Below are 25,726 nucleotides of genomic sequence, written 5' to 3'. Positions count from 1 at the left end.
TGCATTGAGCAATGCCTGGGGATGGCAGGGCAACTCCCCCTAGGAGGAAGTGTCAGGAGATGAAAACATGGCAGAAAGGTGACAGGAGAGGTGAACAAAGACACTGCCCCTGGCCACATCTCCTGAGCAGAGGAGAAGGGCAAGCAAAGACATGATGAAGAGCAGCCCACTTCCCCTGCCGTAACTGCACATGTTAAGGAAGAGACAGCAGACATGCTTCTTTCTAGCTCAGCCTCTTCTTGGCCTCTGGGAACATTCACATGGTCTCTGCACAAGTGAGTTTATTCCTCACAGCCCCATGTCTGTTCAAAGAGAGAAAAATCCATCCCCTCAGGTCAGCTCTCTAATAAGATCATTACCCACTGCATGTGTTTCATCCTCAGGCCATTCTTGGCCTTGGGTACTCAGAGTCGGGAGTGTTTTGATACCAGGTGTAACCCCTTGACTGGGTCAAAGACGCTGCTGTGAGAGGGGGCAGGGAGTGTGTGTGGAGGCAATGTGCTGGAATATTCACTCCAAAACCCCCAAACATGCCCAAGAATAACAAGAACATTAACCACTGACCCAAACACTGGTGAAATTCTATCTCCACATCTCCCTCCACCAGTAAACATGAAAATGCTATGCCTGAAGGGATGGAGGAAACATCCAACAAGAGGTCCAGGAAGAATGAGAGCAGAAGAAGGACTGCTTTGAGAAAGAAGTCCAGCAACTACTACACTCTTCAGTCACTGGAAAAAATTTCCCCTAGTGACAACTAAACACGGACATTTTTTGCTAGTTTGGAAAAACAACAGACTTGGACTTTTCTTTCCGGGATAAAGACATTCAATTTCAGAATGCCTTTTTGTCACTTTTTCTTGGCCTGTCTCCACCTCTTCATCCCCATCTTGGGTCATTCTCCCTTCCTTCACTCCATCCCAGCCTCACTGGCCTTCTCTGTGTTTCTCAAATGAGACAAGCCATCCCTACCTCAGGACTGTCTTACTTGCTGTTCCCTCTGCTAGAATGTTCTTCCCCCAGATAATTACAGGTGTTCAGGTTTCACTTCAGATGTCACCTTCTTAGGAAGGTCTTCCCCAGCTACCTATCTAAAGTTGCCCTGACCACTCTATCTCATTTTCTTCTTCCTTTTCTTCTTAGCAATCACCATTCTCTGACCTGATCTTATTTATGTGTGTATTTATTGTTTATTCCCCCCAACTAGACATACTCTCTAAGAGAATAGGACCCGTGTCTGTCTTGTTCATGGCTTTCCTGTGCCTAGCATGTGGTTGACACTTGTTGACTGTGTGGATGGATGGACGGATAAATGGATGGAAGGATGGATGAGTAGATGAATGAAAGAACTGAAGGAAGGAGGAATGAAAGTTAAATAGGTTAGTGAGTGGATGGATGAAAAAAATGGTTGGATGGATGGATGGATGGATGGTTAGAAATAATCAATGATTTGGCTGAAGTATTTTACCCAGTTTGGTCAGATCTTCTGCTGACCCACACCAAAGAAACAAACACTGGATACTGGGGCTATAACTCAAGCCAGAGTGGTTAATCAATTGAAGCTGTGATAAGGAAACCATAATTTGATTCCAGTTCTAAATGAGCACCTAGTCTCCTTCAGATTAGCACTTTCTGTTGATATGCTTTGATGTTTGATTAATATCCAATCACACATTAGCCCTCAGAAAATTCCCAAGTAGCAGGCTAGGAAAATTTCCGGATGATTTAGCTTTTTGAAGATAGAAAAACTAAGCCATGGAAGGAAAACAAGTTGGGAATACCATCCTGGCTTAATTCCAGCCCCTGAAATTGTCCTTGTCCTGAATTTTTAAGGGTGGCATTTCTAAATCATGCTTCTCCTATTTATTTGTTCATTTGCTTGTTTGTTTGTTTTAGAATAACCTCAACATGGAAAGTGCCTCGACATCGGAAACCAGCTCTCCTCTCTCCAAAGAAACACCAGGGGAGCATTCGGACCACCAGTCTGCACACGAACCATTCCCCAGACAGCAATTCCAGCAAGAGGCTGGGCCCCCTTCATTGCAAAGAGATGGCCCCAGATCCTTTCTCCTTGATCTACCAAACTTTCCAGATCTTTCCAAAGCTGATATCAATGGGCAGAATCCAAATATCCAGGTAATGCTTAGCAACTGAAAGGTGAAAGAAAATGAAACAGCCCATGTCTTTGTTTCCTGATCTGATTCCACAGCAACTGCTGCCTTACCTCACTTTTCTCCTTGACCCCTTAATGAATCCTCCTGACAAGCATGTTATCTCTATAAGAGCAGCGTTGTATTGCATCTGTGTAACACCCTGGATTATGAGACGCATCATTATTTTATCAACCACTGAAAAAAGAAAGCAGTGCTACTTAGAGTATGACACATCAATGATTATAAGATACATCCTGATTTCAGAGCTGTTGAAATGTAAAAACAGGGACTTCCCTGCAGGTCCAGTGGTTAAGACTTCACCTTCCAAGGCAGGGGGTGCGGGTTCAATCCCTGGTCGGGGAGCTAAGATCCTACATGCCTCACAGCCAAAAAAACAAAACATAAAACAGAAGCAGTACTGTAACAAATTCAATAAAGACTTTAAAAATGGTCCACATCAAAAAAAAAAAAAAGAAATGTGAAAACAAAACAAAATAATATGCCCTGAAATTGATGAAATATGTTAGCTATAGGGAAAGGCCAATCAGACACATGAGTAGATGAGGCAGATCATTGTGTGATTTCTAAGAGTCTCAGGAAGACACTGTCTCTCAAATGCCTCTCTAGCTTGCCTTAGACACCAGAAATTCCTTTAGGCGCTGACAACACTTCAGTTGCTCCAAAGTGTAAATGACTGATACAAAATTTTTGATAAGAGGAAAGGAGGTGATAACAGAAGTTTCTAGGGGAGAGAGGAATACGTATCACTAAGATGAGCTGGGGTGACGCTGAAGGAAATGGGAGATTAGGAAAGAGGTACCTGGAACTGAAAATAAGAACTCTCATCTGCACTGAAATAGCACAATTTACTTTACAGAGTAAAGGTGGATCCGATTTGACTCTCCCAATGCTCTTATGGAGCCCACGTCATTCCTCCAATATTATCAATAATGCAACTGACTCTCAGGAAGTTCCCATTTGGTTTGCCCAAGGCCACATGGCTAGTAGACAGTAGTTGGGGCTCAAATCCAGTCTCTCAGGCTCCCAAGAATACTCACCCTTCCATTTCATGTTTCAAAAACAAACTCCTCATTTTGAATTTTGCTTGTGCCTCCCACTGTTTCTTCCCAGAGACGGTACCCATGGCGTCCGAGGGCAGCTCATCCCCCTGGGCAGCCTGGCCCTGTGCAGCCCGAGTCCTCAGGTGCCTGCCTCCATACTTTTAAGTTTATCCTCAACTCTTTTCATTGGAGGAAGGGCAGTTTGTCCTTATTCTTTCTCTGCATCAAATTCCAATTAGCTTCCATGGCAGAAAGTTCCTGAACCTGACCTTGGAACAATTGATCCATAATTAGGTTAGTGGTCTCTCTCGCAAGACTAACGCTGTCTGTGTGACACGCTTTTAGATCAGATTTCCTTGGCCAGAGTTGTTTTGCTCCTGAACACCAGTGTTGTTATGACTACTGAATGTCCCTGAGAATGCACCTCAATGCCGTGTTAGCTTCTGGGAAGTTAAGAAATGCAAGGTGTTCTCCCTCCAGGAAATGACGTAGGTGTAACGATCCCGGCTACCACCCGAGACAGTGCCAGAAGGATTGTGGAGACAGAGGCAGAAAAAGTGCTGAGTTCCATGGAGGACAGACCTGAATAGATGGGTTATTTGGGAAGATTAGGGCAGGGCAGCGTTGAGGGTACATAAGTGAAAGATGTTTCGGAGGTCACTCTTTGACAACCCATGTGCCGAAATCACTGCATGGACCAATTAATATTTCCAATAGGTCTTGGACTGTTCTAATTGATTAATGGGGAAAACAGGCCTTTTGATCCACTGCCCTCTCTCTGGGAACTGGCCACATGGCTCTCTGATAAAGAACAAAGGATCCACTTGGGGGAGGTGCAGACTGGCAAAAAAAGGTACAGACATCTCCTTACTGTTGCTCAAAGAGGCTCCCCATCACGCCTTCATTGACAGGAAGTGATTTTTCCTTGTTGATAGATTTTACGGTTCTAGGACTAAACCACCCTTATCCCAAGGATGCTTAGATCATGCCCACAACAATTTTAGGTTTGCTGTAGCTTGCATTTTTTTTTCAGAGATGGGAAATGTCGCTGTGGGGCTTAATGCTGAGGACTGAGCTATTAATATAATCGATTTAAGAGTTACTAATATAAACTTACAAGAAAAGACCTGGATGCAGGGGACTGGAAGGCTGCAGTCCCCTCATTAGAAATTTACTAAGCGGATGGAGCTCCACCTAGAACCGAATTTCTAACAAAATTTCTCAGGATCCCCTTTCTCTCTACCAGATAAATCCATCCATCAGGAAGTCCTCAGACCCCACTTGGGCCTTTTTAAAACATTAACCTGACTGTCAGGGAAGAACAGTGGGGCAAAAGTGGTTGGGATCCTCAGATCTGGGGAACCCAAATGACTTTTCCATAAAAAGAAAAGGGCAGCCATGAAGCGATGGATTTGTGCCTGAGCTCAGTAAAACCCCCGAGCCCGCAATACATTTTTCATCAGAATAAGCTGTGTTGTCTAGCCAGACGCGAAGTGAAGAGTGCTTTGGAACAGTTCCGCTGGGCTTCCTGAGGGATGAGAGGGTGGTTGGAGTTTATGGGTGTGGAGAGAACTATAAAGTGAGACAAGGGAACAGAGGATAAGTGGAGGATGAGTTATGAGATCACCACCCTTGAGACTCTCCAACAAAGCCTCTTGGACTTTTATAAAACGCAGCTTCCCCTTGTGCCGTCACAAGGATGGCAGCGGAGATGGGACAAAAGGAAATCGTTCGTCCTTGTCCCCTCTGAGCCCACAGTCACCTGTTTGTATAGACTTCTAACACGTGCAAAGGAATCCCCACTTTGTCTTCACTCTGTCTCAGCACCGCCCCAGCACATACAAGAAGTTTGCCTCCAGGAGCTGCTTCAGAAAGGGATGCTTCGGAGCACAAGGCGGGAAGGGGACCAGGCGACTCCTATGAGGTCCCTATATGTTTCTTGAGTTACCCTTTGGACAGAAGAAATCACTATACCTCTCAAGAGTGTAGGTTTCCCCGTAGCTCCAAATATCAGGGTTTCTGGCAAAATGGACCCAAAACGAATGAGGCTTCAACCCAGATGCCATCAGAATCAAAGACCAGGCCAGTGCTGTCCTGTTGCCCGCCGGCCAGTTGGTTCATCCAATTTCTGCCTTGCACAAGCCCTGTGTCTGTTAACCTTCCGCAGGCAGTCGGCGGGGTGGGGTAGGGCAGCCTATGTTTTATTGATCTGATGATGGAACACTGAACTGCATTCCTGTCCTTTCTCTTTCTGGAAGATTATGAAAGGGGAGTGTTAGTGACTCAGAAAGATCCTCAAAGAAAGACTGACTCAGCTGCTACCCCTGGGAGCCCCAGCCCTAGGTCTGAGTGTGAGTGTGTGTGAGGGCACGTACATACACACAAACTCACACACACACACACACACACACACACACACACACACACACGCAGCACTGGCCTCTGTAGCCTCATGCCCCACTGCACTTGAGTAAACCAGCTCCCCGGTGGTCCTTTAAAAGATGAGGTGCTTTCTAAAAGGGGTGATGGTTTTCACGTTGTCAGCCCTCGCCCCTTCCTCAGAGCTCTGGTCTTTTGTTGAAATCCACTGGTTTGACACAGGGCCGATTCAGCCAAGCAGACAGTCCCACCGGTCACCCCGGGCCGTCCAAGCATTGTCTCCCCCTGGGGAGCGGACTGAAAACAGGTGAAGGCATATCAGTGGGTCGGCTTCCGCTGCCGGGGCCCCTGGCCTGGTCTCCCCCCATCCCCTGGCAACCTGCCCCTCACCCCCACATAGGCAGCCCTCACTGGAGCCGGGAGCTACCCAGGAATCTGATACCCATCTCTCTGAACCTCCCCCCAGCCCCCCTGTGTCTGCAAGCATTTCCCACGCTCCAAGGCTGGGGTCTGCTGTACCCCCCTGCCAAACCGCCCACACCTTTCCAAAGTGACAATGCTGAGCTCTTGGGCCTCTTGACTTTTAGGAAGGGAAATCCTTTAAAAAGCCCAGCTTTTTAGAGCTTTTTTTTTTTTTTTTAAACCCCTGAAGCCAGGTGGCCTCTGTCCCAAGTGGATTGGGCTCTCCATTTTAAGACTAGCTTCAGGCTGTGGAAGTGAGTGAGGGGAAAGAAAAAAAAAAAAACAACAATGCACAAAAGAGAAAGAAATAGCCTCAAACTCCTGAACCCAATCTCCATATTAAATTTAAAACAAAACTAGAAGTTGGGGTTTTGGCAACGAATAAATAAATAAATAAATCACTCAGGAAAGAAAGTCAATCTCCCGGGAGAAGTTCAACTTGAACTTCGGTATCCTTGGCTAAGTTTCTGGCCTGCAGCTGATGGTCAGATAGCAAAGACAAAAATCTCTAAAATAAACTCATTATTAGGCGCACTGCATCAATTCATGGCCGCAGTGGCTATTCACCACCGAATAGTTCTCTTTTCTGCGTCAATCTGAGATCTGTATTCATTTCAACCAATGTATTTATTTCTTTTCTTCCATTGAGGGAGACACAAAAATAGTCATCTAAAGGCCTTTTTTTTCCCCTCGCACAGACTTATTTACACGGCCGTAGACCTCTTGATACAATCAGATGAGTTGGCCGGAGCTGCAGGTGTTGTACGTGCTTCTACTTCTGATTTCCCCTCCTCCGTTTTTCCTAAGATCCTTTTGGAATGGCAGGCCTGGCCAAGTAAGAACCAAGAAATCTCTGTGCCCAAGAGATGGGCCCACACACTCCAGGGGACAAGCTGGTATTGTTCAGATTCTTATGGGGGCCCTGCAGTCCCTGTCATGAGCGAGAGTCCACCAACCTGCCCTTGGGCTCTGGTACCACAGTTTTGTTGACCAGGCTTGGCCTCTATGGCTGCGTGCAGGTTACTCGACCTCTCTATGCCTCAGTTTCCTTGTCTGTACAATGGGAATGATAACACAACCTGTGAGTAGTACCTCTGCGGTACAATACTCTGTAGTAGTAGGGTTGTTGTGAGGATTAAATGAAATCCACGCGAAGCCCTCAGCACAGAGACAGGAATATGGGAAGATTCCCCAGACTGGTGGATGCTGGTTGGTGATGTCAGTGAGCATGAAGATGACAGAGAAAACGTATAAAATAATTAAGAATCAGGAGTTTTGAGTCCAGCTCTCCACCTTCCTTGCTGTTCACCTCAGGAACGTGAATTCTCTAGGCCAGTTTCTATGCCTGAAATGTGGGTTTAACTTGTGTAGAACAAGCAACGATATTTGAACGAGCACGCTGCAAATCTCAAAGCATTAACCACACTTACTGGAGCTGCCAGAGTTGTTTTTAGAGCATCAGTGGGTCTGAGAGGGAGGGATTATATATCTACTTAGTCCTTTGTGTTCTTTCTTTGGCAATTGTCAAGGAAGAAGGGGTGCATAATCGGGGGTCTAACCCTTGCTGGAGACTGTCGTCCTGTCCCCGGATGCTCTGTGCTTTTGAGGAATCATTTCACCTCCCAGGCCTCATTTTCCTCTCTGGGAAATAAATACGAACCCAAATCTGCCTAGTCACCATAGCTCTCAAGGCTTAGAGGACCAAGTTAGAAGCTTCTAGAAGATTCTCCTGAGTTCAGAAAGTCAAGGCTTCTGTATTCCCAGTGTCATTAGTTTATTATCAGTTAAACTAAGAAATGTGTTAGTTTCCCAGTGGAAAGTGCTTTTCAGAGCAAGAGTAAAGAGTTTGTTTCTAATAGATGTTTAAACTCTCAAGAGAAAGAAAGAAACAGGTAATATTACAAAGGATTTTATCCTCCTTTACTAATTTTGGATGGAATTCTCCGAATTGGCACCTATTCTAGACTCTCTTTCTTAGAGCTGACAAGATTCTGCCAGAAGTTGGAGTTGGGTCTTTTGGAAAAGTTCTCTTTCTTTTACTATCTTGATTCATGGTACAGAAAAGTCCAGAAGAAACCGATGTACTAGAGATGCTTCAATTCTGTGTATTAAGGATGCAAAAAGATGGTAAGATCTATCAGCTTGGAAATCTGCTGTGCTCACTACCACACCTTCAGCTCATCACACTTATTATTGTTCAAGACATTTCTAGGAACAGATTCTTTGATGCTAAAGAACATGTAAATATAATAAGAGCAACAGGAAACATAAAACTAATCCGCACCATTCGAGAAGTCATGATCGTGCTCATTAAGTCTTTTTAATTGGATGCCTATGAAATTTCAGGCTCAAGATTACATTTCTTCATTTGATGTCTGTATGAGGTTTCCATGTTCTTAACTGCAGGGAAGGGTGGATCCTAAGGTTTGTGTGTTTTTTATTTTGCGTGTGTGTGTGTGTGTGTTTTATTTTTTAATTCAGTTGGAGCAGTGGCTAAAAATGAAAGGGGAAAAAGAAACCTCTAAACTGATGAGATTTAGTCATCAATATAGTTTTTGGAGTAAATTCATATTTTGCTACTCATTGCCTGGCCAAGGCAACAAATCTATTTTGTTTGGATCTGAGCAGTAGTTTGCGGGGGGAAAAAAATCATATTGACGGTAATAGCTTAAAACATGAAATTGTTTTGATTCCCAGCTTGGAGAAATTGCAGGGCACGTTTTGTTTAGGCAATCCCTTTGACTCCAGTCTGGATACAAATGGAATACCAAAACTGTCCAGCCCATTCCCCCTTATCTCCTACCCAGAGTCTGATTTCATTACCATAATTGCAGGCTTGCCTGACTCTTGGCGGCTTCTGCCCTCCAAAACCCTTAATAGCCTCGCAGACGATTGTTGTGGCTCAGTTGTTCTGTCTGCAGGCACAGGGGGCCTGGACTGCAGAGGAGAAAGGTTGTCGTCAAAGGCTCGGCATCACCGTGTCACTGCCCAGCTCAGGTCTGCACAGCCCAGCTGTGTATTTCTTCCGCGTTGCCCTTACAGCGTTGCGTGTGGGTCCAGGTCCCTGTCCCTTTCCAACAACCATCCCTTCAGCAAACAGCAGTGATACAAGGCAAATGCTGTAATTCTTTCTTTTCTTTTTTCCTTTTCGGGGATTACTAAACGTCCCATAATTATTTACAAATACGCAAGGAATGCTTATGAGACTGGGGTGATGGTGATGGCATGGAAGCAAGCCAGTGGTGCCCTTCTAGGCATCCCACACTAGAGGAAGAGATGCACTCGGCCTGCCACAGCCCAAGTATAATCTGGGATGGAAGGCCACACCCTTAACTTTGTGTCTGGACCACACAAGGCCACAGCCCAGGCCCACCATGAGCTGGGCAACTTCTTTAAAATGTCAAAGCAAGTAGAATTCAAACCTTCCAATTCCTAAGACAAAAGGAAGGGTCTGTTTGTCTCAGGGATTGGCACGACCTGGTGCAATGTGGCAGAGTATGTCAGCAAATCTCTCAGATGTCCAGTTAGGGCAAAACTGGAAAAGCATCTGCCCAGTACATCTTGCGCTGATTACTTGGAGCGCATGTTTCTGATTCATTTGCACATAACTCATCCAGGGGGTGTTGCAAGAGCTATGCGATGGCCAAAGGAACCCAAGGAGTCTTTTATTATGTTTTTTAAACAAGTTTCTCTATGTTGATTGTCTCTCGAAGCCAAAAAGCTGCATTCCTTCAGCCCCGTGACTTCCAAACTAGGCTCCATAAATCCAAGAGCAAGTTCTGACCTTGACTCTGGAACTATCTGCTCTGACCCTGAGGGTCGGTTAAGGAGTGTGTGCTGGGTCTGGACTAGGGATGAGTGAAACTCAAGCTGTGACATCCTGGACCTTGAGGACCTTGTGCTCACATCTCTACATGACTTGTGGCATCCAGCCCCCACCAGCATCAGTGGCCTCTTTGCTCACTTGGTCACAGGAGGGGACACTACCTCGGTGACTGACTTTTTGAGAGGCAGTACGGCAAAGTCGGTAGGAGCGTGGGCTCTGGAGCTAGACTACCCATGGCTGCCAGTTACTAGCTCTGTGACCTTAGACAAGTTGTTAACTTCTCTGTGTGCCAGTTTCCCTGTCTATAAAAAGCTGTCTAGCAACCATCCCAAAACTTAATAGCTTAAAGCAACCACCACTGGATTGCTCACGGTCCCGTGGGTCAGGAGTTTGGGCAGGGCTCAGCCAGGAGAGCTCATCTCTTTTCCACGTGGTATCAGCTAGGGTGACCCAACTGGGCCTGGAGGATCCAAAATGACCCCACACACAAGACCGGGGCCTCAGAGCTGGCCAGTGACCGAGAGGACTCTTCGTCCTCCTCTATGTGCCCTGCCTCTTCACAGGGTGGCTCTGTGAGCAGCGGTCTAGGCTGGGCTTCTGTACATAATGGTAGGAACATGCCAAGAGAATGAAAATGGAAATTGCAAGACCTCGTAAGGCTTGTCACATTGTCACACCTAACACATTCTACTGGATACAGTGAGTCACAAGGCCAGCCCAGACTGAAAGGGAGGGGAAACAAACTCCACCTCTTGATGAGAGGTGTGGCACACACATACCAGAATGGGAGGAATTGCCGGGGACATCTTTGGAGATCAGCAGCCACAAGGGCCAATCAATAGAACCAACCTTATAAGGCTGTTCTGAGGATTAAATAAACTAATATATGTAGAGCCTTTAAAGCAGTCCCTGGTGCAGAGTTAGTACTCAGTAAGTGTTCAGTTTTATTATAATTATTCTTGTGCCACTTCAAGAACATACACGGTACATGTTTACTCCTTGAATTAAAGGCTTCCCAGCAACACAGTCGTCCGTAAATCAGGGACCCTAGGGATGCATTGCTTCCTCCCGACCCGAGGCCCGTGTGCATCCGTTCCTTTGGGCGTCCCTGGAGGTCTTCCATTCTGTGTCACCGTGCGGCCTCAGCTTTCCTTTGTGAGGGACGCACATTTCCCTCCGTTCTCTCAGACTGTCTTCCAAGGGTCACCCGGCTTAGAGGCTGTTGACTCCTCATTGACCCTGGCCTGTTCTGAATTCTTCAGGTCACCATAGAGGTGGTGGACGGTCCTGACTCTGAAGCAGATAAAGATCAGCATCCGGAGAATAAGCCCAGCTGGTCAGTCCCATCCCCCGACTGGCGGGCCTGGTGGCAGAGGTCCTTGTCCTTGGCAAGGGCCAACGGCGGGGACCAGGACTACAAGTACGACAGTACCTCAGACGACAGCAACTTCCTCAACCCCCCTGGGGGGTGGGACCGTCCGGCCCCAGGCCACCGGACTTTTGAATCCAAAGAACAGCCAGAATATGGTGAGTCTACCACCCAGTAATATAAAATTGGTGCGGAGAATAAATGAGACGATGAGGCCCAGCGGACGTGGAGCCAAACAAAACCCCATTTACAGTGTGTGGCTTTGGGTCTTCAATGAGGCAGACCTCATACAGACTCTGTCCGCTCTGTCCACAGAAGCCCCAAGAGGCCCCCAAAGCCACATTTTTCTGGAAAGACTATAATTTTAAAATAATACCAATTATCCTAGGAGAGAATTTTTTTTTTCAGTTAGGGGTCTTAGAGGTTCTGCCTCCTTTTTCCCAAAAATTTTCTTTTCTTTTTTTCCAAAATGACAGAATCACCAAGTTCACTTCCTCATATGTTTGACTGTAAAAATTCATACTAAAAATCAACTTAGTAAAAGAGATGTACCCCGCTGTCTCCTTTGACCAGGCAACTGTGTTATGTTTACCGTAGGCAGTGGAGTGGCCCTTGGAAACCCTCATGGACATGTATGTCACGAGTTGTCAAAGCGAGGCCTCCCCACCAATGAATCTCAAGACCCCAAATTGGGACTTATAGTTTCCCCTGCTTTTAGAGTAGGATAGTTGAGATAACAAGCAATTTCTAAGTTCAATGACTTAAAATCATGAAAGTTCTTTTCTCACTTAAGCTGGGATGGGAGACAGGGTCGGGGGAATTCTGCTCCACTCAGTCATTCAGGGACCCAGGCTCCTTCCATCTTGAAGCTCCACCAACTGTGAGGGCCTGCAAATTATCCACTGGATGCGCTGCATCTGGCTGGAAGACAGTAGAGAGATAGAACCTAGAAAAGGCACACACGCTCTTAACCCCCTCAGCCTGGAGATGACACACATCACATCTGCTCAAATTCTATCAGCAAGACCTCATCATATGGCCCCACGTAGATGCAAGGGAGGCTGGGAAATGGTTTTTGTGTGTCCTAGATGAAGAGGAAACAGATTCAGAAAGCATATGGCCAGGCTTCAGGAGGAATCAGGCAGTGTACCTTGTGTTATAATGAGAGTGTTTGCTATCTTACAAATGCATCCACCATCGTGATGTTCTTGTGGTTCAGCCTCAGCAGACTTAAGTGAACACTCTATGAGGATGACTTGTGTAGCACCATTTGCATTCTCACCCTTACCCCCATTTTTCAGCAGAAAGACCAGTTGTATATTGGAGAGTCGTTTCTACCTGCTAATAGATGATCCTAGGCAACTTCCAAAAGAGTAAGACCATTTTTTTCCCAGCCACATCATTTAGTTGTTCAACTGACATTGAACACGTCTTATGCCCATCGCTGTGCTAGGTTCTGGGAATCCAAAAATGATTAAGACACAGTCCTTCCCTAAAGAGCATCTCACCTATCTATGGACAAAAGGAGAAAAGTTAACTGATAGAGCAAAGGGTGCCACAGCAGAGATATACATCAAATGCTAGGGGAGCAGAAAGAGAGCTCCCAGACCCCACCCAATCAGGAGGCTCGTAAAACCTTCTCCTTTCCCAGAAGTCCAATTTATTTTCCAAGACAAAGGATTGGGAACAGTAGCCAACCTTTCTACAGCACCTGCCTTTCACAGTTCCTCTTCATAGCAGCTCTCACAGATTAGCTCATTTAATCAGCTCACTGAGGCAGGGACCCATTTTACAGATGGGGAAACTGAAGCCTGGAGAAGTTAAACAACTTTGACCTCAAGGGTCAAGACCTAGGATCCATCTCAGACAGTCTGGGTCCAGAGTCTGTCCTCTTAACTACTATGTTATTCTGCCTCTCTGGAAAAATAAATAAATAGCACATCTTTTAGGACAGTAAAGTGTATTTAGAAATGGGACAGTTAGATTGGAAGATAGGAATGGGAGGAAAAGGTCAGGGTGGAACTGAACCTGGGCTCAGGACCAAAGTTGAACCTCTCTGCCCAAACCACATGGAACAAGGTCTCTCTGACTGGGGCTCAGACCCTGGACCTCAGAATCCCTCCTTTGCCTGTTAAAATTTAACACCCATCCTGGGCCCCAGCCCCTTCCCTATATACCAATGGTTTTCCAGGTGTGGCTCCCAAGCCAGTTGATCAGCAACACCCAAGACCATGATAGAAATGCAAATTTTCAGACCCCACTCCAGGCCTACTGAATCAGACTCTCTGGGGTGGGTCTCAAAAATCTGTTTGAACAAGCCCTCCAGCAGGCTCTGATCTGGAACAGTGGGGTCCAAAGCACCAGTGTTTCTTAGTATGGTTGCTCATACGCACCTAAGCAATCTTTTAAAAATCCCGATGGCTGGACTTCTCTCTAGATCAATTGACTTGGGATCTCTGGGGGTGGGGCCCAAGCATCAGTGTTTTTTAAAGCTCTGTGGGTGACTCCAATGTGCAGTCCAGGTCAAGGGTCACTGCTGTCCTTCTACTGAACCAGAATATGCAGGAGTGAGACCTGGGGTCTTTCTTGGCTTCTTTGTTTGTTTCTTTTTTCAACCAAGGTCACCAGGTGACTCTCATGCTTACTAAAGTTTGGAGACCACTACTTAGAAACAACTTTTTCATCTAAAGCTTTTACAGATTATATTCTGCCAAATGTATGAACATTAAGAATACTCCCTCCATTTCAGTCTTGAGGGTAGAATTTGCTTCTGCTGGGGCAGTTACTGTGGCTACCAGAGCCACCTTCACCCCAGCTTTCTAGATCTACAATACCTGGGCAGTGAGTGCCCTGCATCTGGATCTTACAGCATCCCTGGGTCATGGGGAAACTCCCATCTTTGATGATTTTAGAGTCTCTTTTAGTAACGTCACCGTCATTAGACTAGATATCAGGATGGCTACTTTATAAAGAAAATCTTGTCCCTTATCATACCTCTAAAGCAGTGCTTCTCAGACTTTTATGTGCACACAACTCAGCTGGGGCTCTTGGTAAAGGCAGCTTCTGAAGCCGTAGATGCCAGAAAGGGCCGGGAGCCCTGGTGAAGCTGACACTGCTGGCCCTCGGACCACACTTTTAGAAGCGAGACCATAGGTGTGTAGCTTACACGCTACAGTAACTCAGTAGCATTTGCAACATGGATGAATAATTACTGCTTGTCAGTCTGACTCACAGGGAACATGGGATTTCCAGAATTCTTTACAGCATCAGATGAGCTAAGTCCTCTTTTATTTCAATCAACAAGAAAGTATAGAGCAATTTCTAAGTATTTATCCCTGTGTCGGGTGCTGTGGAGGTTACAAGGAGAGAATATACAGCCCAGGAAGGTGAGGTCCATGCAGTGGCAAAGCAGGGCGCGTCACTGAACCTGAGGACTTGCTGCCTCGTCTGAGACCAGGTACAATTGCCACAGGAACTGGGCTTAGTGGAAGATGTCTATCTCAAATATTTGAAGGTAGGATTTTTAATAAGAATGTAAATGCCTGTGGCCAAAGAGTATTTCCAAAAATCGTAGATGAATAAGTAGAACATAACAGCATCTGTAGAATAAATTATAAAATACACAACAGAAGATAGTTAGACCGAATTTGTGATTGAGTCTGCTCAACTTTGGACCGTATGTGTTTGAGATACTTAAGGTATCATCCAGGGCAAAGAAAGAGTCCAAATAAATATTTTTCTTTCAAATAGTAGTATACCATTCCCCAGATTGCTCTGAATAACCTGCATCATGAAATCAGATGGACACGGCTTAGTGTGGGCTGGGACTCAGTCCTTTGCAATTCTCTGATGGGTCATGGTCTTATTTTAAAAGATCCCACAGTGATTTTTTGCAAGGGTTTTTCTTTGTAACGTTAAATTATGGCCACATAAGTGAGTATCTTAAGGAAGGGCTGCTAGGGCCGGAATCAAAGTTGCTGGAATAACAGGATATGGCCAAAGTGGGCAGATCTCAGATCTACTCCCAGCTCTGCCAAGTTTGAGCTGTGTGACCTTAATCAAGTACCTTAACCTCTCTGAGCCTCAGTTTCCTTATCCATAAAAGGAGAGTGTTTCTACCTACCTTGCAGGATTGTTATAGGAGTTCAATCAGGGTGTGTTGACAGAGGAGCTGGTTAAGGACAGGCCCTCAATAACTGGCAGCCACTATCATCTAGGATTAGGGTAGAGGCTTTCCAGTGGCCGAGCCAAGACCCAAGTCACTTCAGTTGCCCAAACACTATAACTGGCCCACAGAACTGTAGTGCCCTGAAAGTATATAATGACCACTGTAAAATTTCAAACATCCCTGTAACCCGGCCCTCAGCCCACTGCCCTGTGGGTTGTTCTCTGCCCTCACAAAGCTCTTTGATGTCACAGATAGGGTCTGTCTAAGCACCACGGAAATGTTCACAGGGACTGTTTTCTGCTGTCTTTGTTGTCATCTTTGTAAGTACTGCTGCTCAAGTTCATCTTCTGCTCTGAGTGATGCCCTGGTAGGTGAGCCAATGAGAACAGGCTTATTTTATTATAGCAGAAAGGAATATTGCCCTCAAAGCTTTGTCCCCCAGTCAGAAATTCCCTTTCTCTCCCGCAAACACATTAAACAAATAGAAATTCCCACGAGGAGGGGCTTGGATGGGGTGTTTGTCGGGGGCTGTATGCCACAGACACTTCCAGAGAAAGGGCTGACGTGCCCACTTTTCCCCGAGAGGTTGTTTCACTTCGTTGCTAGCCCAATAGAAATGATCAGCCGTGTGGCTGTATACATGTTCTGTGCCTAACTTTGGGGGACCAGTATTTTAAAATGTTTGGAAAATAAATGACTTTGTGAGCATTTAAAATAAAGACATGGCCTTGGTGTGGTCTTTTCCATGTTTCTTGTGCTAGGGGTTTGTTGCATTTCTTGGATCTGTAGGTCTACAGTTTCCATTATATTGGGGAAATTTGGGGCCATTATTTCTTCAAATATTTTTTCTATTACCCCCACTTCCACCCCTGCCCTCCCACTTTGGGGACTATAATTACATGTGTATTCGATGCTTTAGGTTCTTCCACAATTCAGCAATGCTCTGTTCATTTTAATCCTTCTCCCCGTTTCATTTTGGATAGTTTCTATCGTTATGTCTTAAAGTTTACCAATCTTTTTTTTTTTTTTGGCCGTGTTGAATCTGCCATTAATCCTATCCATTAAAAAAAAATAATAAACCTCAGGTTTAGTCGTTTTTAATCTCATTAAATGCGATTTGGATCTTTAAAAAGAAAAAAAAAATTAATAAATAAATAAAGACATGGAGACAGCCACTTAGTGAAGTAATAAATCTGTCATGGTTCCAGGGTCTGCTAGCCATCCAGAGAGCATAGCATAGGGAGGGTGGTTATAGTGTATTTGTGACAGTTAGCTTTTGCCGCTTTAGAAACCGCCCCTAAAATTTAGTGGCTTGAAAGAACAAATGTCTTCTCTCTCAAGAGTCTGCAGATTTTCTGGACCTGCTGTTCTGCCCAGGGCTGGCTTCGCTGGGGCTGTGCGGTTTAGCATGGCTTCGTTCACAATGATGGGGTCCCAGCTGGACAGCAGGGGGTGCTGGGATGATATCTGGGCCTCTCTCCTTCTGGTCCCTCACCCTCCAGGACGCGAGTCCAGGCTAGCGTGGAAGACTGAGGTTTTGGTCTCACTTCTCTACAGTGAGAAGGCAAGCCCTAATGCACAAGCACTTTTCTAGCCTCTGTTTGCATTATATTTGCTATTTTCTCATTGGCCAGAGCAAGTCACATGGCCTAGACTGGGGTTGGTGTGAAAAGGTAGTAACCAAGGGGGTGGATACAGGGAGAAGAATTACGCAAGTCATTTTTCACATCATCAGACACAGTATTAGCATTCAGTAATTCAGATCCAAGAAACCAAAACAAGACATTACCTCCGGCAGAGATTCCAAAATGGTGTGTTTAATGCTAAAATCTCAAAGTTCAGGGACGATATTTCCCAAAATTATTGCACCGGGGGGAAAGGTCGCCAGAAATTTCTAGATAGTTGAGGCCCCGTTGCTTCTACTGAGCCAAGCAGGACACCTCTTGGCATCATTGGATCATGTCTTAGGCCGGTACCCACCCCACAGGTGACAGGGACTCTACCTGTGTGACTTAATCAGCTTTTTCCGACTGACCCACGGCCCCCTTCTTATGAGTCTAAGAACAGTACCATCTTTATGGTGACTTTTTGGTGTGGTGGTTGTTCCCTTTAACAAAATCTGGTACGGGTGATTCACACGGGAGGCTCTGAGTGTGTTCACGTGTGCGTATAACCCGCTACACATGGCTACACTGGCTGACAGGAGTGCTATCCTGTGATTGTTCCAGGCACATCCCTCGTGTTCTCGGAGAGTTTACCAAGAGGTCTGGGAGGGAGTAGCCACGGCCCCCTCCTCAGCGGTCTGTCCAGTTCCACTGCGTTGATGCCCAGGAGGAGATGGGAGAGACGGAGGCAGCTGATGGGGAGAAGCAGGCCCACTTCCCTCACACGAGGCAGTAGTTTCAAACATCTGCTTGTCCCTGTGGTTGGAAAACCATGTCTTAGAAAGAAATCAAAGTTTGGAAAACTCCCTTTTGGGAAGTGGGGAGAAAGGGATGGGGCCCCTGGGAGCAGGTGAGGTGTGAGCAGACTCTTGGCTCTGGGTTAGGAAAGAGGACCAGGAATCCCCCCACCAACTTTGCATGATGGGCTGAGACTTGGTGGCCCTGGGTTTGCCTGAGCCGCGTTCAGAGTGATCACCCTGTAAACGACGGGCTGGGAGCCTGGCACGGGGCCCAAGTTTCAGGTAGAAGCATGTGTGGACTGCATTCTTGCCAGACCTAAGTAATAACGATCACCACGACCTGTTCTGAGCAGAGCGGACCCCTTCCCTGCGATGCACATGTCTGGGGCTCTGTGCTTGGCCCTGGCAGAGGCCCCAAGTCTGAAGATTTGGATAAAGCAGGAAAAAGTAGTTCAGAGGGGAGTTGCTGCAGAAAAGGTCAAGCTTTAGAGATGAAGGATTTAGCACCAGGGCCCAAGCTTTCCTTCCTCTTACCCTTATGGCCTTGAATGGGTCACCCAAGCACTCCAGGACTTAGTTTCCTTACTTTTAAAAAGAGGAAGTTAGTCTAGATAACATACCAACCTCTCTCACGGCTCTCACATTCCCAGGCCCCCCTAGTCTGGTCCACTTCTCCTTTATCCATACCACTCATCGATTTCTGATATATTGTATAATTTACTCACTTTTTTGTGTTTATTGATTATTGTCTGAATCTTCTCACAAAAATATCAGTACCACAGGGCAGAGATCTTTGAAAGCTTTATTTAATGATATATTTCACATACCCTGATTTGTGCCTGGCACATAATAGGGGCTCAGTATTTGTTGAATGGATGTTGAGTGATGACCTCAAGGACCATTTCTAGCTTTACCATTATGTATCAGTTATCTACTGCTGCATAACAAACCATTCCAAAATTTGGTGACTAAAACATCAGCAGTGTATTATTTCTCATGATTCTGTGGCTTAGGAGTTCAGGTGGGGCCCCACTGGGCATCTCTTCTACTGCCAATGGCATCAGCTGTCCACTGAGAAGTGCCTGGAAGGTCCAGGAAGGCTTCATTCCCATGTGTAGTGTTTTGGGGGCCCTTTGTGTGACTCCTCACTTTGTGTGTGAAGGAACTGATGGTGGTCATTTTGGAAAATCCCTACCATATTATTCCATGGCTCCATACTCTGTGAATGTACACATTCTCAACAAGCACTTACTGGGCACCTTCTAGGGGGCAGGCCCTGGCCATGTGCCCAAAACCTCAGACAGAGTCCCTGCCATTACTAAGCTAATCCCTAAAATGAACCCTGGAGCCATAGGCTTTTGACTCCAGCTGGCATCTGGCCCCCTCTAACAGTGGGAACGTCAGAAATGGACAGTTGGCTGGCAGTTCAATGGGGGAGATTTGGGGACTCTTTGGCGAAGGCTGGTGACCACCTCCCTGGTTCCGTTCCAGATTCCACAGACGGTGAGGGAGACTGGAGTCTCTGGTCTGTTTGCAGCGTCACCTGTGGGAACGGCAACCAGAAACGGACCAGGTCTTGTGGCTATGCGTGCACTGCAACCGAATCTAGGACGTGTGACCGTCCAAACTGCCCAGGTGGGTTTACGCAGGGGTGTGGCTCCACATTAAAGGGCAGCTTTTTTTTATTTTATTGTTTTATCTTTTAATACAATTTTTAAGGGTTACACTCCATTTACAGTTATTACAAAATATTAGCTATATTCCGCATGTTGTATACAATATATCCCTGTAGCTTAGCTTATACCCAATAGTTTGTACCTACCACCCCTCAACCCCTATATTGCCCCCCCCACTGGTAACCACTAATTTGTTCTCTATATCTGTGAGTCTGGGGAAGCTTTTAGTTTATATTTTAAAACTAATAGAAATTGACTTCCTACAGGGCAACTATTTTCCTAAGAATTCTGACTGGACTGGGACAAGAGACGAGTAATGAGCTTAGTGGATGAAAAGATGGATTTTCTGAGCCTTATACACAATTGCAGTAACTGTGACTTAGAAGACAATGCCACCATGTACTTAATTTAAAGGAGGGATTCTGGTTAATTTGAGCCTTTGTTGTGGGGTGGGTTGTACCTTGAAGAGACACATGAAGACAGGTGTTCATGGTCTAATAAGGAAGCCAGGACCAGAGGCTTAATGGCCGTCTACAGAAAAACCATGTGTTAGCCTGAGAGTTGCTGAAGGCTCCAGAGGGAGCAAACTGGGGCAACTTGGCAGTTAAGTATCACTTTAAACTGCATTGTCAGTGTTTTGAAAACTTAACTAATTACAAACTTGGTGAGAGGCCATATTGGGGTGAAAAATAATTGTGTCTATAGCAGTAGTTATCAAACCACGGCCCATGTCAGTATGGCCCACACATTTTTAAAGGGTTATGAAGAAGGAAGAAGAGGAAGAAGAGAGAGAAGAGGAGGAAGAATATGCAACCAAGACCGTATGTGAAATGAACTTATTTACAAAACAAAAATAGACTCGGAGACATAGAAAGCAAACTTACAGTTACCAACAGGGAGGGATAAATTAGGAATTTGGCATTAACAGATACAAACTACTATATATAAATAGATAAACAACAAGGACCTACTGTATAGCACAGGGAATTATATTCAATATCTTGTAATAACCTATAATGGAAAATTATATGTATATATATACCTGTATATATATATCTGAATCACTTTGCTATGCATCTGAAATTAACACAACATTGTGAATCAACTATACTTCAATAACAAAAGACCATATGTGAACCACAAAGCCTAAAATAATTACTTTCTGACCCTTTACGTAAAAGTTTACCAACTCCTTGGTCTATAGTTTTCCATCTACCATGTGTTCCCCATGGTCAGGTAGAAAACCAGCCTAAAATACTATCTCGGGCTCATCCAAGAAATCACACGCTCCAAATGGCTTCCTCCAAAAGAAATTTCAGAGGCAGAACATTTGAACCCCACACCCCAGACTTCCTTTTTCTACCCCTAGAAACTCTGCTCTAAATCTCTCAGGCTGAGATTTAGAACAAAAAAGTGAAAGAGCAAAGGGATTTCTGCGGAGAGAGAAGATCAGATTGGCGATGTGTGTGATAGCAAAGGGGTGTGTGCAGAAAACAGGGCTGATGGTATGAAAAGAGGCATTTCTAGCCCCCGTCAGCCATGCAGGTGGATTTCCAAAAGTGGAACAACCATCAAGATGTTTGTCCTGATCTTTCCCGTGTTCATCATAATGAAGCTGAGTTAGAAGTCTGGTGGGATGGGATTTGGATGGGTAGAAATCAATAAATAATAATAATATGAGAAGGGAGAAGAGGAGGAAGGCAGGAAGAAATGAAGAAGAGAAGGAGGAGGAGAAGAAGAAGATGATGATGAAGATAAGATGAAACCAAAGAAAGTGAAGATAAAGATGAAGATTGGGAAGATGAAGACGGGAAAAAGATGATAACGAGGTTCATGAAGAGGAGGACCTTTTGAGTATTTAAGTATCAAGCAAATTTCTAAGGTCTTTGCATGTGTTACTTCATCTAATCCTCACAATAACCTCATGAACTAGCTATTGATGATGGTACTCATTTGGCAGCTGTGGAAACTGGGACACACAGGCTAACTTGCCTAGTCACACAGGCAGCAAGTGGTCCAGCTGGGATTCGAATCCAGGCAGTCTGATTCCAGAATCCATGTTCTTAACCATTAGACTCTTACACCTCTGTCAAGGGGAAGGGTATCGGGCTCAGCCACACGTGAATACAGACAGCATTTAATGTCAGGGCTTGAGCGGGCTTGTTGCTGCTTTCTGTCCCAGAGCTGGCACCCAGACCTAAAGCAGTAGACCTAGATATCTTGATAGCAGGTATCTTCCCTGCCGCCATTTTGAATGTTTCCTTCTCGTTTTCTCTCACTACTGAGAGCAGCGTGGCCAGCAGCCCTGTTCATACATTTTCTTCTCATCTGAAATTGCCCTCCTTCCATCCTTTCTGCCTTTCTGCTCTTGACTCTTCCGGCTTTTCAGGGCTCCCTTGAACATGAAGGATCTCCTTTTGCAGGATCTCTTTCCTTTTTTGGTGTCTTGATTCTCAGCTCTACTGGAAAAACTCATGGGACAGGCCATCTCCCTGGCCTGGCAGTGATTACACTGTAAAAGTTTGTCCCTTAGGCTGACCACACAAGTTCTAGGGGCCTCACATAAAACCAGAGAGAGCCCCTTAAAGGAAATCAACCCATGCTTAGCAAGACAGTCAAGGTTCTCCAACAAATAGCACGTTCCACTGCTCCTCTCTCTCCTGACTGGCCCCATCTGCAGGAGATTCCTGTTTGCAAAGGAAGCCTGGGTGGGGGTGGTCATTTGAGGAAAGGAGAGAGCCAGGAAGTTTGAGGCAAGCTAGGTTCAGTTGCTCAGAGCAAGTAATAACAAGCCCAGGTTATTCTTTTTCTTTTCAACGTTGAATTTGGGTTTTTTTAAAAAATTTATTTCATTCAAGTATAGTTGATTTACAATGTTGTGTTAACTTCTGCTGTACAGCAAAGTGACTCAGTTATACATATATATACATTCTTTTTCATATTCTTTTCCGTTATGGTTTATCACAGGATATTGAATATAGTTCCCTGTGCTACACAGTAAGACCTTGCTGTTTATCCATTCTATATATAATAGTTTGCATTTGCTAATCCCAATTCATCGCTCCCCCAGCTTATTCTTTTTGAAACATCATCAGCAATGCTAAAAGTCCCAGCATATGAGAGATCTGGTCTTTAGCTATGGACTGCTGTATCCTCAAAATGAACTAGACAAATGTTCAAGGGGAAAATGTCAGCCAACACTTACCACTTGGTACTCTATGTGCTTTCTTCACACATAACTCATTTAATTCATTCAGCACTATGAGGTGGGTCATTGGTCCTCCCCATTTACGGATGTGAAAACTGAGTCACACAGATGTTCCAGGGCTTGCCCAAGGTCACACAGCTAGTAATGATTTGGACCCAGTGAATCAGTCCTTAAGACTGGTGTTGACCACGAGACAAGTTGTTAACCACTACGCTCTACAGTCTCTAGTTTAGTTTGCCATCCTGACACCTCTAGATAGACAGCCATCCTGACGCGTATCCCGCACCGCCCAAAATCCCATTCCTAGGCCCAAGGAATGAGTTCCTTAGGCACATTCAGGCACTTTTGGATTGGATTTCATGCTGCAAATGGTATCTGGAGTTTTAATATATTTTACGCTCTATACCTACTTTTTACTGTTTCCTCTGTTGGCAAGTTTCTGCCCATGAGTAGTAATGGATACAAAAAAGGCTTTATTCAAGTGTATTTGTTTTTTTTATTTGCCAGTGGGGAGGGGGTGGGGTGGGGTGGAGGGCTGACTTTTTCCATATAACTAGGGAAAATGAGCTCCTGTCTGTGTTTAGGTATCGAAGACACCTTCAGGACAGCTGCCACCGAAGTGAGTCTGCTTGCGGGAAGTGAAGAGTTTAATGCCACCAAACTGTTCGAAGTTGGTAAGGAAAGGTGTTTTTGTTTTTTTTTTTTTTTTTTGCTTTTCTATCCAAATATTGTTTTTTTTTTTTTTTTTTTTGCTTTTCTATCCAAATATTGATCTAGCATTTTGGAGATTCCTTCTGCCTTTGCCGTGTCATCCTTGGATTCATTTAAATGTTTCGTTTTCCTCTTATGGGGTCCAATTTTCTCAGCATACTTCTTGCTCGCTGAATATACACCAAGCAAGAGAGAGCAGCCGCCCCATTCCTCCTGCACCAGATGGAGCCCAGCAGCCCTGCTGTAGCTGCCACGCCAGCCACACAGCCTCCATAGCACGTGGGTGGGGCGTCCTGCCCCTAGCTCGGGATCCGTCCACACTCGGGCCTCGAGCCTCAGGGCATCTCTTCTCCCAACTCTCGCCCAGTGTCCCCAGTAAAATCAAGAAATGGTGATGTCAGTTTTCCAGCAGAAGGACGGGGGGAGGAAGGAAGAGAACGGGAACTTTCTCGACATTATGCCTCCCCCATCTCACTCCCCGCCATGGGAATCTTTCGTAACCCTTTGGTACACCCTGCTACTCATCTGCTCGAAAATGCTAGCTCAAGTACACTGAACGTGGACCCAACAAAATTGAAAGTGTCTGTTCAGCAAGGGGGAAGCTTGATGAATAAAAATAGCTCCACGTGCTTCTGGATGTAATTCTATATTACAGAACAATAAGACTCCTTCTGCCCCATTTCTTTTTGCCACCCCCACAAAGCCCTTTCCTCACCTCTTCACTCTGCCCTCCTCAGCCACACTGGAGTCAGTTTGGAAATTCTGTTGCCCGGGGTTTCCATCACAGTCCTTCACATGCAACCAAAACGTTAGTAGAAGCCTTCTGCACACACAATGCGTTTGACCAAAAAAAAAAAAAAACAAAATTAAAGACTACATGTGGGAATTTTGCATAAAATGATAAAACAACAAGATGGGCTTTTGGGGAAGAGAGTGTCTCAGACCTCCCCATATCTCACCCCACAGGCAGGCAGCTATTTGCCCTTTCACAGGGAATGGGACCAGCTGCACCCAATGGGCAGCTGAGAACACACAGGGATGAGGGGGGATGGTGGGTCAGGCAGGTTCTGGGCAGGAACAGACAAGGCTCACACGCAGATCAGGTAATAGAGGAGCATTTGATGAGGGCCTTTTGGCAAAGGTGTGAGCAGGTAGATGGAAACCAAGAAGGGCTTGTACAGAACCCTGGGGCTGGCAAGCGTGGGGAGCCCTTACCTCCCACTGGCCTGAAGGGACCAGGGGAAGGATTGGTTCCCAGAGCCACTGTGTAGAGAGGGCTGCCTGACAGCACTTCCAGCTCCCAGAAGGAAGTAGCTAACTTGTAACAGTGAGGGAGGAGCCTTGGGAACAATACCCTGACTTTGCTCCTCCCTCCCTCTGGTCCCTCACCCGGTCCTCCCATTGGCTCACCCCAATTAGAAACCAGGGCTCAGGGAGCCCACAGATCTGGTGCATACAGGGCAGCCTTCCATGGCAAGGAAAAATGTGGAATAAGGATGTAGAAGGACAAACGGAAGATGCCCAGCAGAGATGAGAAAAGCTTGACTAGCACAAGGTCAAGTTTCTTAACCTACTTCTGCCTCAGTTTTCTGATCTGTAAAATGGTCTAAGGTAATGGTGCCTACCTCCTAGACCTATTTTAGAGTGAAATGAGTTAATACTTGTAAAACACTGAGAACATTCACACTGAATACTCCATGTAAATTTGATAAAATATAAGTCGAAGGACCTATGTCCTGTACATGAATTATGATGACCTTCTACTCTGGAGGAAAAATACAAAGCTATTTTCTGGGACCTCGCTGAATTTTGTTTCTGAAAACTCTGCCCTCTGAGGGAGACCCCCACTGGCTTTGCAGACACATACTTCCCAGGATGGACCCTCCAATCTCTATGCAACTGCTCAGTCAGGGACTCTCAGGGGTGGAATCATAGCACTCAGCCCACCCCCGCAGGCAGCATCCTCAACCCCGTTCTGTGTACTCCCTGCTTTCCCTCTGGTTTAATCCTCATTGCACTTTTTGAGATCGGTGTAATTTTTATACCCAGTTTAGAGATGAGAAAACTGAAGCACAGTGAGGTAGAATACCTTGCTCAGGGTCACAGAGCCACTAAATACTTGAGTTGGGATTCGATCCCAGGCAGTCTGGCACAAGAGCCCAGGTGTTTCATCTTAGACCAGGCCTTTCCAAGCTCCTGGGAGGTGCCCCAGCTCTCCCTTTCTCATATCCCTCAAGAGAAACCTGAGCACCCCTGCAAGCTGCCCCGCGAGCCCGATCGTTTGATTTTCACTCATGACACCACCAGCC

General features: G+C 45.6%; 1 protein-coding gene and 1 long non-coding RNA gene across 5 annotated transcripts in view; one reads left to right on the top strand and one right to left on the bottom strand.

Annotated features, from left to right (window-relative positions):
• ISM1 (isthmin 1) overlaps positions 1 to 25,726 on the top strand; it is a 91,514-nt gene that overhangs the window by 57,736 nt on the left and 8,052 nt on the right. For 2 of the 4 annotated variants that reach the window (XM_073792651.1, XM_073792650.1), the window contains exons 2-5: positions 1,897 to 2,136; positions 11,144 to 11,408; positions 19,314 to 19,457; positions 23,264 to 23,380. In XM_073792651.1, the coding sequence (XP_073648752.1) occupies positions 1,909 to 2,136; positions 11,144 to 11,408; positions 19,314 to 19,457; positions 23,264 to 23,380 (754 nt within the window). In that variant the 5' untranslated portion in view covers positions 1,897 to 1,908. Of the gene's footprint in view, positions 1 to 1,896; positions 2,137 to 11,143; positions 11,409 to 19,313; positions 19,458 to 20,255; positions 20,320 to 23,263; positions 23,381 to 25,726 lie in introns of all 4 variants that reach the window. The other 2 variants (XM_019941425.3, XM_073792652.1) reach the window with 2 other exon arrangements.
• Positions 11,056 to 15,526, bottom strand: LOC141276516 (uncharacterized). Its single transcript, XR_012326210.1, has 3 exons — positions 15,374 to 15,526; positions 12,039 to 12,171; positions 11,056 to 11,174 (listed from the first exon to the last, which is right to left on the bottom strand). It is a non-coding gene; the product is annotated as an uncharacterized lncRNA (long non-coding RNA).

This window comes from Tursiops truncatus, chromosome 15 (assembly GCF_011762595.2).
Source record: "Tursiops truncatus isolate mTurTru1 chromosome 15, mTurTru1.mat.Y, whole genome shotgun sequence".
NCBI lineage: Eukaryota > Metazoa > Chordata > Mammalia > Artiodactyla > Delphinidae > Tursiops > Tursiops truncatus.
Note: the sequence above shows the minus strand (reverse complement) of the source record. Positions and strands in the feature narration are given on the sequence as shown.